This window comes from Stenella coeruleoalba (assembly GCF_951394435.1).
Source record: "Stenella coeruleoalba genome assembly, chromosome: 9".
In the NCBI taxonomy this organism is placed as follows: Eukaryota; Metazoa; Chordata; class Mammalia; order Artiodactyla; family Delphinidae; genus Stenella; species Stenella coeruleoalba.
Genome location: NC_137155.1, coordinates 91,537,184 through 91,549,955, shown reverse-complemented (window position 1 = coordinate 91,549,955; position 12,772 = coordinate 91,537,184). Strand labels below are relative to the sequence as shown.

The window sequence follows — 12,772 nt, the reverse complement described above, 5'->3', positions numbered from 1 at the left end:
CAGCATTATTCACAGCATCGAAAACGTGGAAGCAACCCAGACGCCCATCACAGATGAATGGATGAACAAAATGTGTTATATACATACAGTGGAATATTATTCAGCATTACAAAAGAAGGAAATTCTGACACATGCTACAACATGGATGAACCTTGAAGTTACTGTGTTAAGTGAAATAAGCCAGTCACAAAGGGAGAAATATTGTGTGATCCCATTTACATGTAGTTCCTAGCGTAGTCAGATTCATAGAGAAAGTAGAATGGTAGTTGCCTGGGGCTGGGGCTAAGGAGGAGTGGAGTTATTATTATTAATTTTTTTTTTCTTTTTTGCGGTACACGGGCCTCTCACTGTTGTGGCCTCTCCCGCTGCGGAGCACAGGCTCAGCAGCCATGCCTCATGGGCCCAGACGCTCCGCGGCATGTGGGATCTTCCCGGACCGGGGCACGAACCCGTGTCCCCTGTATTGGCAGGCAGACTCGCAACCACTGTGCCACCAGGGAAGCCCGGGAGCTATTATTTAAGAGTTTGAGAGGATTAAAAAGTTCTGGAGATGGATAGTGGTGATGGTTAGACAACAATGTGAAATGCACCTAACGCCACTGAACTGTGGCATTTTACTCTTTAAAATGGTAAATTACATATACGTTACGTATAAATTACATATACATATATTATGTGGTCCAAAATTCTGTGTATGTTACTACAATGCTTAAAAACTTGCAAGTTGTTACCTCTGGAGAAAGCGAATCAGATGGGGACGAGTAGACTGTGCTTTTCATGATACGCTTATAGAGTTTTAATTTTTAAAGCTACATAGAGATGTGTGACTTTGGTTAAAAAGCATCTATTGTGTGTGTGTGAAAGAATTTTGCAATTATGTGTGTGAAAGAATTTCATCCTAGGGAAGAACTGGAAGCAGCCTAAATAATTGCCATTAATATTAGTCAATAGATGATGCCATATCTCTACAGTAGAATGCGGCACAACCTCTAAAGTGACATTGAAAAGCAAGGAAATATGTTCACAGTATATCACGTGGGGGAGAGAAGGGGAAAAGGTCTCATCAAAGAAGTTCAAGCTTTATCATCTGGTGTTTTTTGTTTATATGATTAAACTGAATGTGTTTTGTTTTCTAGAATATGTTTATGGCTGATGAGTCAGGTTATGTTTGTGGCCTTGTCATAAAAATACCCTGAATTTCATTCTTAAAGGAGGAAAACGGCAAACCAGTTAAATCTCAGGGAATTCCTACTGTATGTCCAGTTTCACGATCCTCAAATGAAGCAGCTTCCCCATACCATTCCCGACGAAGGATGCGGAAACTTCGAGATCATAATGTCCGAACTCCTTCTAACCTAGACATCCTGGAGCTCCACACGAGGGAGGTGCTCAGAAGACTGGAGATGTGTCCCTGGGAAGAGGCAAGCTGCCGTTCCATGGTCACACGGGAGACTTGGTCGTTTCTGAAAGGCCTTCAGAAGGACTATAGAAAGAGAACAGTCTGGCCGTTCTTGTTGTCTGATCTTTGCTTAGTGCTGTAGGGGTCAGCAGCGCTTCTGCTCGTGACAGGGATATGCTTCAGTGTAGAAGTAGGACGAACAGATCTCATCTGTTTGCCGACATGTTTACTGAGTGCTTACCAAGTGCCGCTTGCTCTTCTAGGCTCTGGAGAAGATACCAGAGTGAGCATAACCTAGGTCCCTGCCCTGGTGTAGCTTCCATCCTAGCTCAAGTTGGAAGGATTGAAGTCAGAGGCAGATATTAAAATAATATAATTTCAGATAACAAATGTTACGAAGAAAGAGAGCAGTAGAGCCAGAGAATAAAAGGGCTCGGGTGGCTGGCTGCTTTAGCTAAGGTGGTCAGAGAGCCTCTCAGGTGGGTGCATTTGAATGCCACTTACATAGCAGAAGAAGTCAGATGGATACACAGACTGGAGGAAGGGTACTGCAGGCAGAGGGAAGAGCAAGTGCAGAGGGCCTTTTCCTGGCCCAGCAGCAGCAGCATGGATAACTGTTAGGCTGGGAGTCTGTGAAACCCATGACTGCAGTTTGAGAAGTGATGGCCTAATGGACAAAGGGGAGAAGCAGTGGGGCAGTCATGAGCTCAACGTAGGGCCTTTGTAAAACATGCTAATGACGTGTGGTGAGGTCCATGTCATCCATGATTTTACATCTTAAGTAGAGGATAATTTAAAATGAATAAGATAGCAGTATCTCTTCATTAACATATTTAAAGAAGCTATATAGAAATGAAAACTTCCTTAAATATTTTAAATTTTGTATAATTATAGTTATACTGTTTTAAGCTTTTGTTGTTCTAAACCGCCTTAAACCCATAGCCCTCTAGGAGAAGATTTAGCTTATTATAAAAGGTTCTATTTATTATTAAAGAAAACTACTGCCACGAAAAGGAAATATTCTTTATGTATTGAAAACCAGCTACTGTTGTGCCTTTATGTCGCCCGGTGGCCTTTGTTCCCGGTGATAGCAGGGTGGTGACATGTAAATTGCTGGGAGTGCCTGGTGGGAAGACTAGAGATTAGGCCAAAGACAGGGTGACTGGGAAGGACCCAGCAGCTGGCACTTCTGCAGGGAGAAGCCAGGCAAAGAGAATTCAGACACGTGAAGGCAGGACTTCTCCAGCTCTTCAGGTTTTCAGCTCTCTGCAGAGTGAAATGTCCGAATTCACTTGATAGAGATTTCATATTCTGCGTTATAGAATGTGTTTTATAGTTAACTGGCCCTACAGAAGGGTGAACCGGGTTCATGCTTTGGTTTTAGGAACCATTTAGTTTTCGTGCCACACCACTGCAAACGCGCTAGCCTCGGAGGCCGCCCAGCGCTGTTCAGCGTGCAGGGCTTGGGGAGGGGGGGGTGGGGGAGGGGGTGGGTGGTATACAGTTCTTTACTTGTCAAGCTGGTATATTTGAGGGCGGAGGTTAAGTAAGTTCTGTTTTTATACTTTAAGGACATTTTGAGCTCTAAACTGAATGGAAAATTCAACAAACATCTCCAGCCATCTTCCACCGTACCTGAATGGAGAGCGAAAGATAATGATCTCCGGTTACTGCTGACAAATGGAAGGATAATTAAGTATGTGAAGTAGATCAAAGTATCCAACAGATTAGTTTCCAGTGGATTCCCTCTGTTCATTTAATCCCTGGTCCAGACCGTTGCACAGCTGCCTGAAATATGGGGAAAGTGTCTTAGTTCTCTATTTTCTCTGTAAATTAAGGAGGGGTACCGTTTGGCTACATGGTTGCACTGTTTCCTGACTCGATTGTTTTTCCCACTGTATACAGGGATGAGAGACAACCCTTTACAGATCAGAGTCTTTATACAGCAGACAGTGAAAATGAAGAGGATAAGAGAAGGACAAAAAAGGCAAAAGTGAAGATGGAAGAGAGCTCAGGAATAGAGGGGGTGGAGAATGAAGCATCTCAGAAACCACTTAACAGTATGTTTGTTTTAATGGTCATTTTAAAGGTCTGCTCGTTACCAATGTGCTAATAATATGTAAAGTAACTTGCTAATTTTAAAGTGCTTAAATCAGTAGTAGGATTACAATTTCTGTGTCCCTGATACTCTTTTGAGAAGCCTGGAGCATTTCTGAGTCGTCTCCCCATCAGAGAAATGCCAGATGTGACCACCAAGTGAGGGGTGGCGTCCAGGGACGGTGGTATTAGTGACGAGGATGTCGCCGTCCAGTGACACCCTCACCTAGTAACAGTTTTTACAAGAGTCACATGAAGCTCATGCATCTTACGGGCCTCTACTCCAAATAGTAAAATAATAAAGTTGCAAGTTTAATCCTATTTCTGAGATAATTTTAGCTAACATACATATGGTTTTCAGAATTAGGAGACATATATAACTGGCTGATCTGAAGCTATTAGCAGTCCGCGTATTGTTTTATTTGATTGCCTGTTGACAAGAAGGCCTCTACTTGGTTATTAATTGGTTATCATCAGTGTGATGAACAGTAACACCTCCTCCTCCTCGAGATCTTTCTTCTTTGAATGAAGTCTTCATTTTCTCAACATTTTTCAGGGCCTCCATATACCCTTCTATCTTAAAAAGGAGTTAAATATTTTAGTACTTGATAAGTAAATGTTCCAGGTGATTAACATTATTTAATCCATGTTGGATACCTCAGTCCTGCTAATTCTGGGTAAGTTTGGTATTGCTGTAGTTGCCGACTCCGCCTTTGTTCTCCTGCCGGCGGGGAGAGGCAGCTAATCAATGGAATTCATCCAACAGTTGTTGAGGAGTGCGACCGGCAAGAGAGAGGCAGGGCTGGAGCCTGCTTCAAGCTTGTTGGATTCACTGTCTACCTGAACGTGTCTTAGGTTTAGGAGAGTTTGTTTTGTTTTGTTTTCTGTTGAGAGAAATAATGCACAACGGAAAGTGAAAAGCATCTTGCAAGCTAATTTTAGTGTTAGAGGTTTTTTTCTGGAAAGAAATATAAAACAGTCAACCCACCCATATAAGGATTATATCACCATATTCAACAAATACCCCAGATGTTTTAAGAATACACGTTAATCTGTATCTTGGTCAGTTAGGGAGATAGTCCATGGGGGAGGAATGGAATGAAGACAATGAGAGCAGTGAGAAAAGGACAGAGCAGGAGCGGGTGAGGCATCTCACAGAGCTGGACGGGCTTTGGGTGGCACTTTATTCAAATTCTAATGACTCTGTTTTTCTCTCATCATTTTCCTTCTCAGGGTTTTTAACAAGTGTGAAATCAGAACTCAGGAATCGATCATCAGAATATTCTGATATTTCTGATTCAGAAGACTCTGGACCTGATTGCACCGCACTGGTACGCCTGGAACCCTTAACTTAAAGTTATGTGACAAAAAGATGAACACCCACTTTCCTTTACCTAGGAGGAAAGTGAATGACAGCTTTCCCAAAGCCTGTCTCTCTGACCTTTGTGGCACAGGGCCTTCTCTGCAGTGGTAATTATACACACACGTCCCATCATGTGACTATTTACATCTGATCGACATAGCTTTTGTCTGATTTTGGAAAGGGTGGAGGGAGATACTCTTCTCATGTTTCTCGTATTTCTCTCATAGGTTATATTTCATTTTGCCTTAAAGAAAACCTGTACTATGTGGGTTTTTTTTAACTAAGGAATTATGTTACTGTAGTTATTAGACATTTTCACTTTTTCATATGAAATACAGAAATAATTCCATGATAATTAAGATTCTCACTTTCCCTAGACGGATAAAGTGTTTCTGGTTAGTTTGTACAGACCTGTTCAGATTTCTTATATAGATTTGCCTCCATTTAATTATCTCAGAAAAATAATTTTACCACTGAAGAGTCTGAAAGTTCAGGTGATGAAAAGAAACAAGAAATTACATCAAACTTTAAGGAAGAATCTAATTTGATGAGGAGCTTCCTTCAAAAGAGCCAGAAGCCGTCTAGGAGCGAAATTCCAGTTAAAAGGTGGGCATGCTGATGATGGTAGTCTTATTATATTGTGATATAAATGATAGGAGAACGTTTGTTGCTTTGTTTTGTTGGGGTTTTTGTTTTGTTTTAAATTTTACCAAAAATTTTATTAGAATTAAAGAGGTTCTTTTTTGCTGATTCGCCCTTTAGGGAGTGTCCTACCTCGACGAGCACAGAGGAAGAAGCTATTCAGGGCATGCTGTCTATGGCAGGGTTGCACTATTCCACGTGTTTACAAAGGCAGATACAAAGCACAGACTGCGGTGGTGAAAGACACTCTCTCCAGGATCCCAGCAGCTGCCGCAGCAGTAACCATGAGGTTAGGCAGCTGTATCGCTGTGATAAGCCAGTGGAAAGTGGTAAGAAACATAAACTATAAGTCTCTGAAAAATAACATATAAGCCCCACCTTAGTAGCCCTGTCATCCTAGTTGAGGTTAGAGATTATGAATAAGAACTGTTTATTGCACATCTTTAGTTGGAAATGGTGTTAAGCCTATTGGCAAAAGAATACATAATGTTGACAAATGTAAGATGCAAGTATAAGAACTCAAAATGTAAATTAATGGATTAAGAGTTGTGTTCACTGGCTGTCACAAGACAGTATTGTTTCCCTTTTATAAGTCGGGTCAGAGTGGAGGGAATGTTTTGGTGTCTTAATTGACGTGCTAAGTTTGAACAATCAACTCTTTTTCCTTTTGTGGAAGCAAGCTTTGAACTGTTACTGCTTGAGGATGTTCTCTCCTACTTGAAAAGGAAGCATTAGGAAAGAGACAAGACTCGGTGGCAGTATCAGTGATGCCACACAGTGTTTTCTTCTGTCTGCCTTTGGTGAAAAATTTTATTTCCCTAAAAATCTGAGGAGGATTGGAGAGAAGATGGTACCACATTAAAACTGAAGTCTGTTGTAGACATTGTGTTCATTCCCACCTAACTGTGTTAACTAAGTACCAGGAGCTTGACATTGATTTCACTTAATTCTCGAAACAACATTTTGGGTGTATGTAATGTAGCTTTAACAGGTAAAGGAAAAAAGACTTAGTGGACTTCACTTGCCCATACTTACATAGCTGTTCAGAGGTTGGAATTTGAACCCAGGACTAGACGGTTTGATCTCAAAATCTTTGCTTATTGTATAAGAGGAAACTGAGGTTTAAAGAGGTTAAGTAACTTGCCTTAAGATGCATGGATAATGGAAGAAGTTAAATTCAAATCTGGGTTTGTCTGTCTTTCCGCTATACCATTCTGTCTCCCTGTAATCTCTTTGTCCCTTGAAAAGAAAGCTTCTACGGAAACGCTGCCAAATGCAGGCAAACATATGCCTTTATTCTATATGGGAAAATACATTACTTTTAGAGAAAGTATTATTGCACTTGGTTTTACATCTACAGCAGATGGCCATAGAATTTGACCTAGGTCCTCCAGCATCTGGCACAAACTCCTGCCATAGAAAGACAGTCATTGGGAGAATTGAAAGAATTAACATGTTAGATTGAGAGACGGTGACTGTTTTGTTTTTGAGAGGGAAAAGAGTGTGGTGAAAGTATAGGAATAAAGAGTTAGTATATTCATTTCAAAATAAAATGTCAATATAAATTTACTTTCAATTTTAAGTAGCAGGCTAACTTTGTTCTTTATGATCCAGTTTGTGCGAAGATCGTTTAATGAAAGCTTCTCTTTAGGGTATCACGTCAAGACTGAAGATCAAGACTTGAGGAGTTCTTCCTGGATTAAACAATTTGATACAACTTCCAGATTTAATCGTCAGGTATATTCAAGGTTTGAAGCGTTCAAATAGATTGTCATTGGCTCCGTTTTGGCTTTCTTTTTTTAAGCTGCAACCAGTAATCAACCACTAGACCTGGAGAGCTTAAAAATGACCATTAAACGCACATTTGAACAGCTCTCCATTTTTAGGGATTCTGATATAATGACTGATGAAAGGCTTATGGATAGAATGTGATCTGGAAAAGAACAGTTTATTTAAGAAAACAGTTAAAAACTCCTGGCTGCCAACACCTTTAGGTTATGTCTGGCTAGAATGAAACATGAAAGGAAAAAAAAAGTACCACAAGGATCCTTTTAGTTTCTGACGTTGTTTGTCAGATTTTTTTTTTTAATGTTATTTTATTTATTTTTGGCTGTGTCGGGTCTTAGTTGCGGCGCACGGGATCTTTGTTGAGGCGCGCAGCTTCTCTCTATTTGTGGCGTGTGGGTTTTCTCTCTCTAGTTGTGGCGCGCAGACTCCAGGGCATGTGGGCTCTGTAGTTGTGGCACACAGGCTTAGTTACCCCGTGGCCTGTGGGATCTTAGTGCCCTGACCAGGGATCGAACCCACGTCCCCTGCATTGTAAGGCGGGTTCTTTACCACTGGACCACCAGGGAAGTCCCTGTCAGATATTTTTAGATACTAAATTTCTTTGAGAATTTGATGACAGTTACGGATTCTCTTTCCAGAAAAATGTCCATCATAAATATGACTTGTGCTTACATTTTCTCATGGTCTGTGCCCACCCTCACCCCAGACCATTCGTTGACTCCAGATTAAGAGTCCCTGCTCTAAGAGAAGGCACTTGATGTTTTAGGACCCTGGTGTATGAATGCTTATACCAAACAAAACGAACCCAAAATACCTTTTAAAAAAACCAAAACTTTACCAGTAGCACCATACAAGGAAAGCAGTATGACCTTTTGCTGCAGACCTTGGAAAATGACAGCCGAAGAAAGAATCAGAATTCTCATGGGGCAGAGCGGAGTCCTCAAGCCTCCCCAACCCCAAGCATTCCCTGAGTAGCAGAAATATGGGTAGTTTTTATGTTCTTCGTTTGGCTTATCTGTATTTTCTAAATACTTATCAATTACAGTTATAGTAAGAAAAAGAACCGAGTTATTTTTTCAAGGCAAGTACAAGTTCTCTTCAGGGAAGGATATGCTCCAGGGTCAAAGGTCAGCTAAGAAATCCCTGAACTATTAAGAATTCACTTATTCAGTGTATGATTTTATAGTGCCTCACTGGTTATAAAATTTATAACTCATTAGCATTATAGGATTTAGTATTAAAAGTAAGCTATTATTTAAATCTAATGGTTGTTTTTATAATTGTCTGAAAATAAAGAAGTAGGGGCAGATGATTAGCAAGATCACCTTAGAGAAGATTGAATTTCTATTGACTGTAATCTAGCGAGGTATTAGAAAGGTATGTCAAATCGAACAGCTGTTTCTTCATGCTCAACAGTATTTGTGAGACTATTTTAAAGCAAGTCTGTGTTGAATGCTGTTTTTAAAACTTACTTGACTGTTACAGAATCAGAAATTCATTTTAATATACACACACACACACTTAAAACTAGCTTCGTGAGACATCACATCTGCAGCATGCTCTTTTCGAGTTTACCTTTCCTTCTCTTTTTAATTCTGGTCAGGACCCTCTCTGTTTTGATTTCAAGACCCACCAGTCATCTGTCTATCTATCTATCTATCTATCTATCTGTCTGTCTGTCTATCTATCTATGTTTTCTTCTCCTCGACTTAAATTATGAGGCATCTTCAAGACTTGAATCCTTCAGCAATTCTAGGTTTTGGAATGAGATGGCCCTCAGGAGGGGTGGTTTTCTGAGGCTACTACATGTTAAGAAAACCCAAGTTCAGTAATCTATTTCTTCTCTCCCTTGAATTGTTAGTGCATAGAGAGGTTAAATACTGTACTTATCTTAAAGGAACCCTAAAAATTCGACCTTATTTCCTTCCTTCTTTTTTAGGATCTAAGTAGAGGCCAGAAATGCATCAGAAAGGAAGTTTCATCAGAAATCAGTCAGAAGGTACAAAGTAGGAATTCTGTGGACAGCAGTGGCTCAAGCCCTCAGAATGGAAAGTATATGCAGAGTTCAAGCTTGATGTCAGGGGCATGCCAGATAAGTAATGGCAGTGCAAGCCCAGAAAGGCCTGTTGGTGAAACTTCCTTTTCAGTGCCCCTTCACCCCACCAAGAGACCTGCATCAAATCCACCACCTATCAGCAACCAGGCAACAAAAGGTAACTGCTGCATGCGTGCGGGTTAAGTCCATTTCTGACTGTGTATGTTGGTGACAGTAGCAGTTTAGATAGACATCGTCTGTACCCTCACGTTGCTCACAGCCTGCTGCGTCACAGACAGCGCAGCAATAGCAGAGCGTGCACAGGTTCCTATGGGGACAGAGAAGCAGGATACCTCAGTCAACCCTGAGGAGCAGGAGGGGCTTCCTGGAGGGGGAGGTAGATCCTGGAGAGGCTGACAGTGGGTTAGCCATGCTGAGGTGGGGGAAGGGACAGGGTAGACAGCACCGAAGGCAGAGGAGACAGTGTGACCCACAGGACAACAGGGAGAAACGGCACGGGGTTATGTATGAAACTGCCCTCAGTTTCATTGCTGAAGCACAGTTTGAGGCAGGATGGGGTAAGAGCTCGTGCTGAAGAGATAGGCAGGGATCAGAGCGTGGGAGGTCTCCCAAGTCTTAGTGAAGGAGGTTGGCCCTTCCCTCTCACATGATGAGGTGGAAGAGTTTTAAGCAGTGGAATTCCAGAAGTGTGACCCTGCTCATTCAAAACACCGAAAAGCCTTTGCCTACCATGTCGCCCTCGTTTAAATCTTCCCGGTGCTGTCACCTATAATTTTCATTGTTATTTATGCTGTTGTTGGTGTTCTGTATGTTACAGGTAAACGTCCAAAAAAAGGAATGGCAACAGCCAAACAACGTCTTGGGAAGATCCTTAAATTGAACAGAAATGGCCACGCACGTTTCTTTGTGTGACGGAGCTGCGGTTGTGGTCACTCTTCCTTTCGGAGACCGGTCTCGGGGTACGGGAGCCTGGAGCTTCCGCACGCCCCCGCTGAAGCAGTTTGCATGTACCGTAGGGAACACTGCCTGAAGAACAAAATGAACCTGATGCTGCATTTTCACTGTGCCACACCCACTCAGCAATAACCATTTTGGACCTGGTGGGGAGAGGAAGAAGGAGGGTAGAACCTTAAAAAGAGACCTTGAACTGGAAAGGGTCTCTTGTCAGGGCTTGAATTTCATTTTGTTGTTGGTAGTGTTTTGATTTGTTTTCTGTGGTAGGGTAAAGAATTATCAATAATTTATTTAACAGATTTTTTTTTAAAGTTAACAGCTTTTAAATTCTTTCTTTTTTAAAGCTATTTATTTGGAAGATTTCTGGAGAAATATCTCACTAATTTAGATTTAAGAATGTGAAGGTTTTTAAATTATTTTTGATAGTGTGTGTGTTACATGTGGGGAAGAGCCACGGTAACAGTAACTAGTCTGGACTCTTAAATTTGCTATTCAGGTTAAAGTCTTAAACAGGGATTTGATGCATTAATTATTTTAAATTAAGATGTATATGAAAATCATTTTATTTTATATAATTCATGTGTTTTTTATAAGCTATTAGCTTCGCTTTTGCTAACATCCAAGGTGCATACTGTTATCCAGGTCGATTACCTATATCCCACCTTCCCTCTGCACTCCCCATCATTTCATAACGACACAAGACTCTTCTCTTTGCAGGGAAATACTTTCATAGCCAATGTGTAAGAACTACATAGAAGACCCCACATGTCTCATTTCATTTGACATTGCAGTTTTCTTCTAAATAGAAAAATAGGCTTCTTGCATTTTCATTTTTTGCTGATGATATCTGGGTCCCAAAGAGTACAGCTTTAATATCTTTTTCCTACTTGTGGGAAAAGTATTATAAGTTTGGTTAAATTGTCATGTTTGTAGTTTTTCAAATACATTTGTAACTACAGAGGGCCTTCTTCATACTACTGGTATTGGAGGGCAGGACCAACACCTGCCACAGAGGTTATATTTTATGACGCTTTTATTCTGTATACCTAATTTGTTGGAAAATATGAAATATGGTTTGACTTAGAATATTCAAATCTGCATAATAAGCCGTAATATAATAAGACTATACTATATTAAGTTGTATAGAAGCAAGCATGTTGGAGTAGATGATTTGGGGGTGTGTGTGTGTGTGTGTGTGTGTGTGTGTGTGTGTGTGTGTGTGTGTTTAGTTTTTTATTTCTTAACCTTCTAAAGCATTATTTAAGATACGGATTTGGAGTAAAATGGGTGCTTTTTGCAGTTTCTTCCATCTATCCTAACTTAACCAGTGCATAGTGAGGTTAAGTATCTGGTTGAGCTTTAAGGAATCATTTCTCTCCTTTGTGCACAACTTTTACTAAGTGCCAGTTTTCAGTTGCTTGCAATAGCTTATATTTATTTTCCTTTTCCTCCTCCCATGACATAAAAACAAGTGATTTCTGCGGGGGGAGGGGGGGGGGGAGGGGCGGTGGAGATAGTCCCAGTTCTGACAATAGAGCATTTTACAAGTTCCTACAAAGAAAATATAGGCAAATTGGATAAAATTTATTTTTATGGAGAAGAAATACGGCCATATTATGGGTTTGTCTTTTTTTTTTTTTTTTTAACTCAGCAAGGTAGCAGGACTTTCCCTTCTGTATTAAGTATCACTTGAAGAGCTAAGAAAAAAAAGTCTATACCATTATCTTTCATGGTCACATTCAAATGTGTATTTTCAAAGAGAAATATTTCTTACTCTGCCTCCGTTCCAATATTTCATGGAATATATATGAAATATCTTACAAATGAGCCTTTTTGGTCCAAGTGACTGGACCACTGTCTGGGTCTTATCTGGGTGTCAGGGAGAAGAATTTTTATGGGAGTACTAAATGTCTATAATAGGCCTACTTAAACTCTGTACGCTATGCCCAAACTAGGTAGAGATAGGTACAGTCAGTCATTTGTTGGTTATCAGAGCTCAAGACGTCAAAAATGTGGGTCTGCCTGTTTCTCCCACCTTCCCCACACAATATATTACTGTGATGTTTTGGTTTTCTGTAGACACCATTTTAGGGTTAAAATACACATGTTTTGGTGTTAGTTTAAGCATTGAGAATTATAATTTCTTTTTCCAGCTACATTATGATTTGGGTTCTTTTGTTGCCTTTACATTTTTCACAGCTCTAAGTATTTTTAATTACCTTTTTTTTCTTAGCTATAAAAATGAAAATAAATAATTTATTTTTATGAATTAAAATTGTAGCCAGTATCTGCCCTGTGTACTTAGGCTGGTAAATACTAATTTTAAGTAGCCAGTATGTTGAACTTTTAAGTGAAGGAACTGTGGATTCATTTTTGGCAGTGTTAGCCCATTAACTGGCTAAGTTCAAAAAACTTTCAGTAACATGAAATAACCACTAAAACAGAATACATGTAATCTTTTTGTGTATTGGTA

General features: G+C 40.2%; 1 protein-coding gene across 5 annotated transcripts in view; it reads left to right on the top strand.

The window, feature by feature from the left end:
- KDM7A (lysine demethylase 7A) overlaps positions 1 to 11,945 on the top strand; it is a gene marked incomplete at its 5' end in the record, with an annotated part of 160,877 nt that extends 148,932 nt beyond the window's left edge. For all 5 annotated transcript variants that reach the window (XM_079930970.1, XM_079930971.1, XM_079930973.1 and 2 more), the window contains 9 exons: positions 1,212 to 1,421; positions 2,971 to 3,095; positions 3,305 to 3,459; positions 4,730 to 4,827; positions 5,317 to 5,465; positions 5,622 to 5,830; positions 7,153 to 7,238; positions 9,229 to 9,502; positions 10,163 to 11,945. In XM_079930970.1, the coding sequence (XP_079787096.1) occupies positions 1,212 to 1,421; positions 2,971 to 3,095; positions 3,305 to 3,459; positions 4,730 to 4,827; positions 5,317 to 5,465; positions 5,622 to 5,830; positions 7,153 to 7,238; positions 9,229 to 9,502; positions 10,163 to 10,257 (1,401 nt within the window). In that variant the 3' untranslated portion in view covers positions 10,258 to 11,945. The remainder of the gene's footprint in view (positions 1 to 1,211; positions 1,422 to 2,970; positions 3,096 to 3,304; positions 3,460 to 4,729; positions 4,828 to 5,316; positions 5,466 to 5,621; positions 5,831 to 7,152; positions 7,239 to 9,228; positions 9,503 to 10,162) is intronic.
- Positions 11,946 to 12,772: the final 827 nt, after the last annotated feature.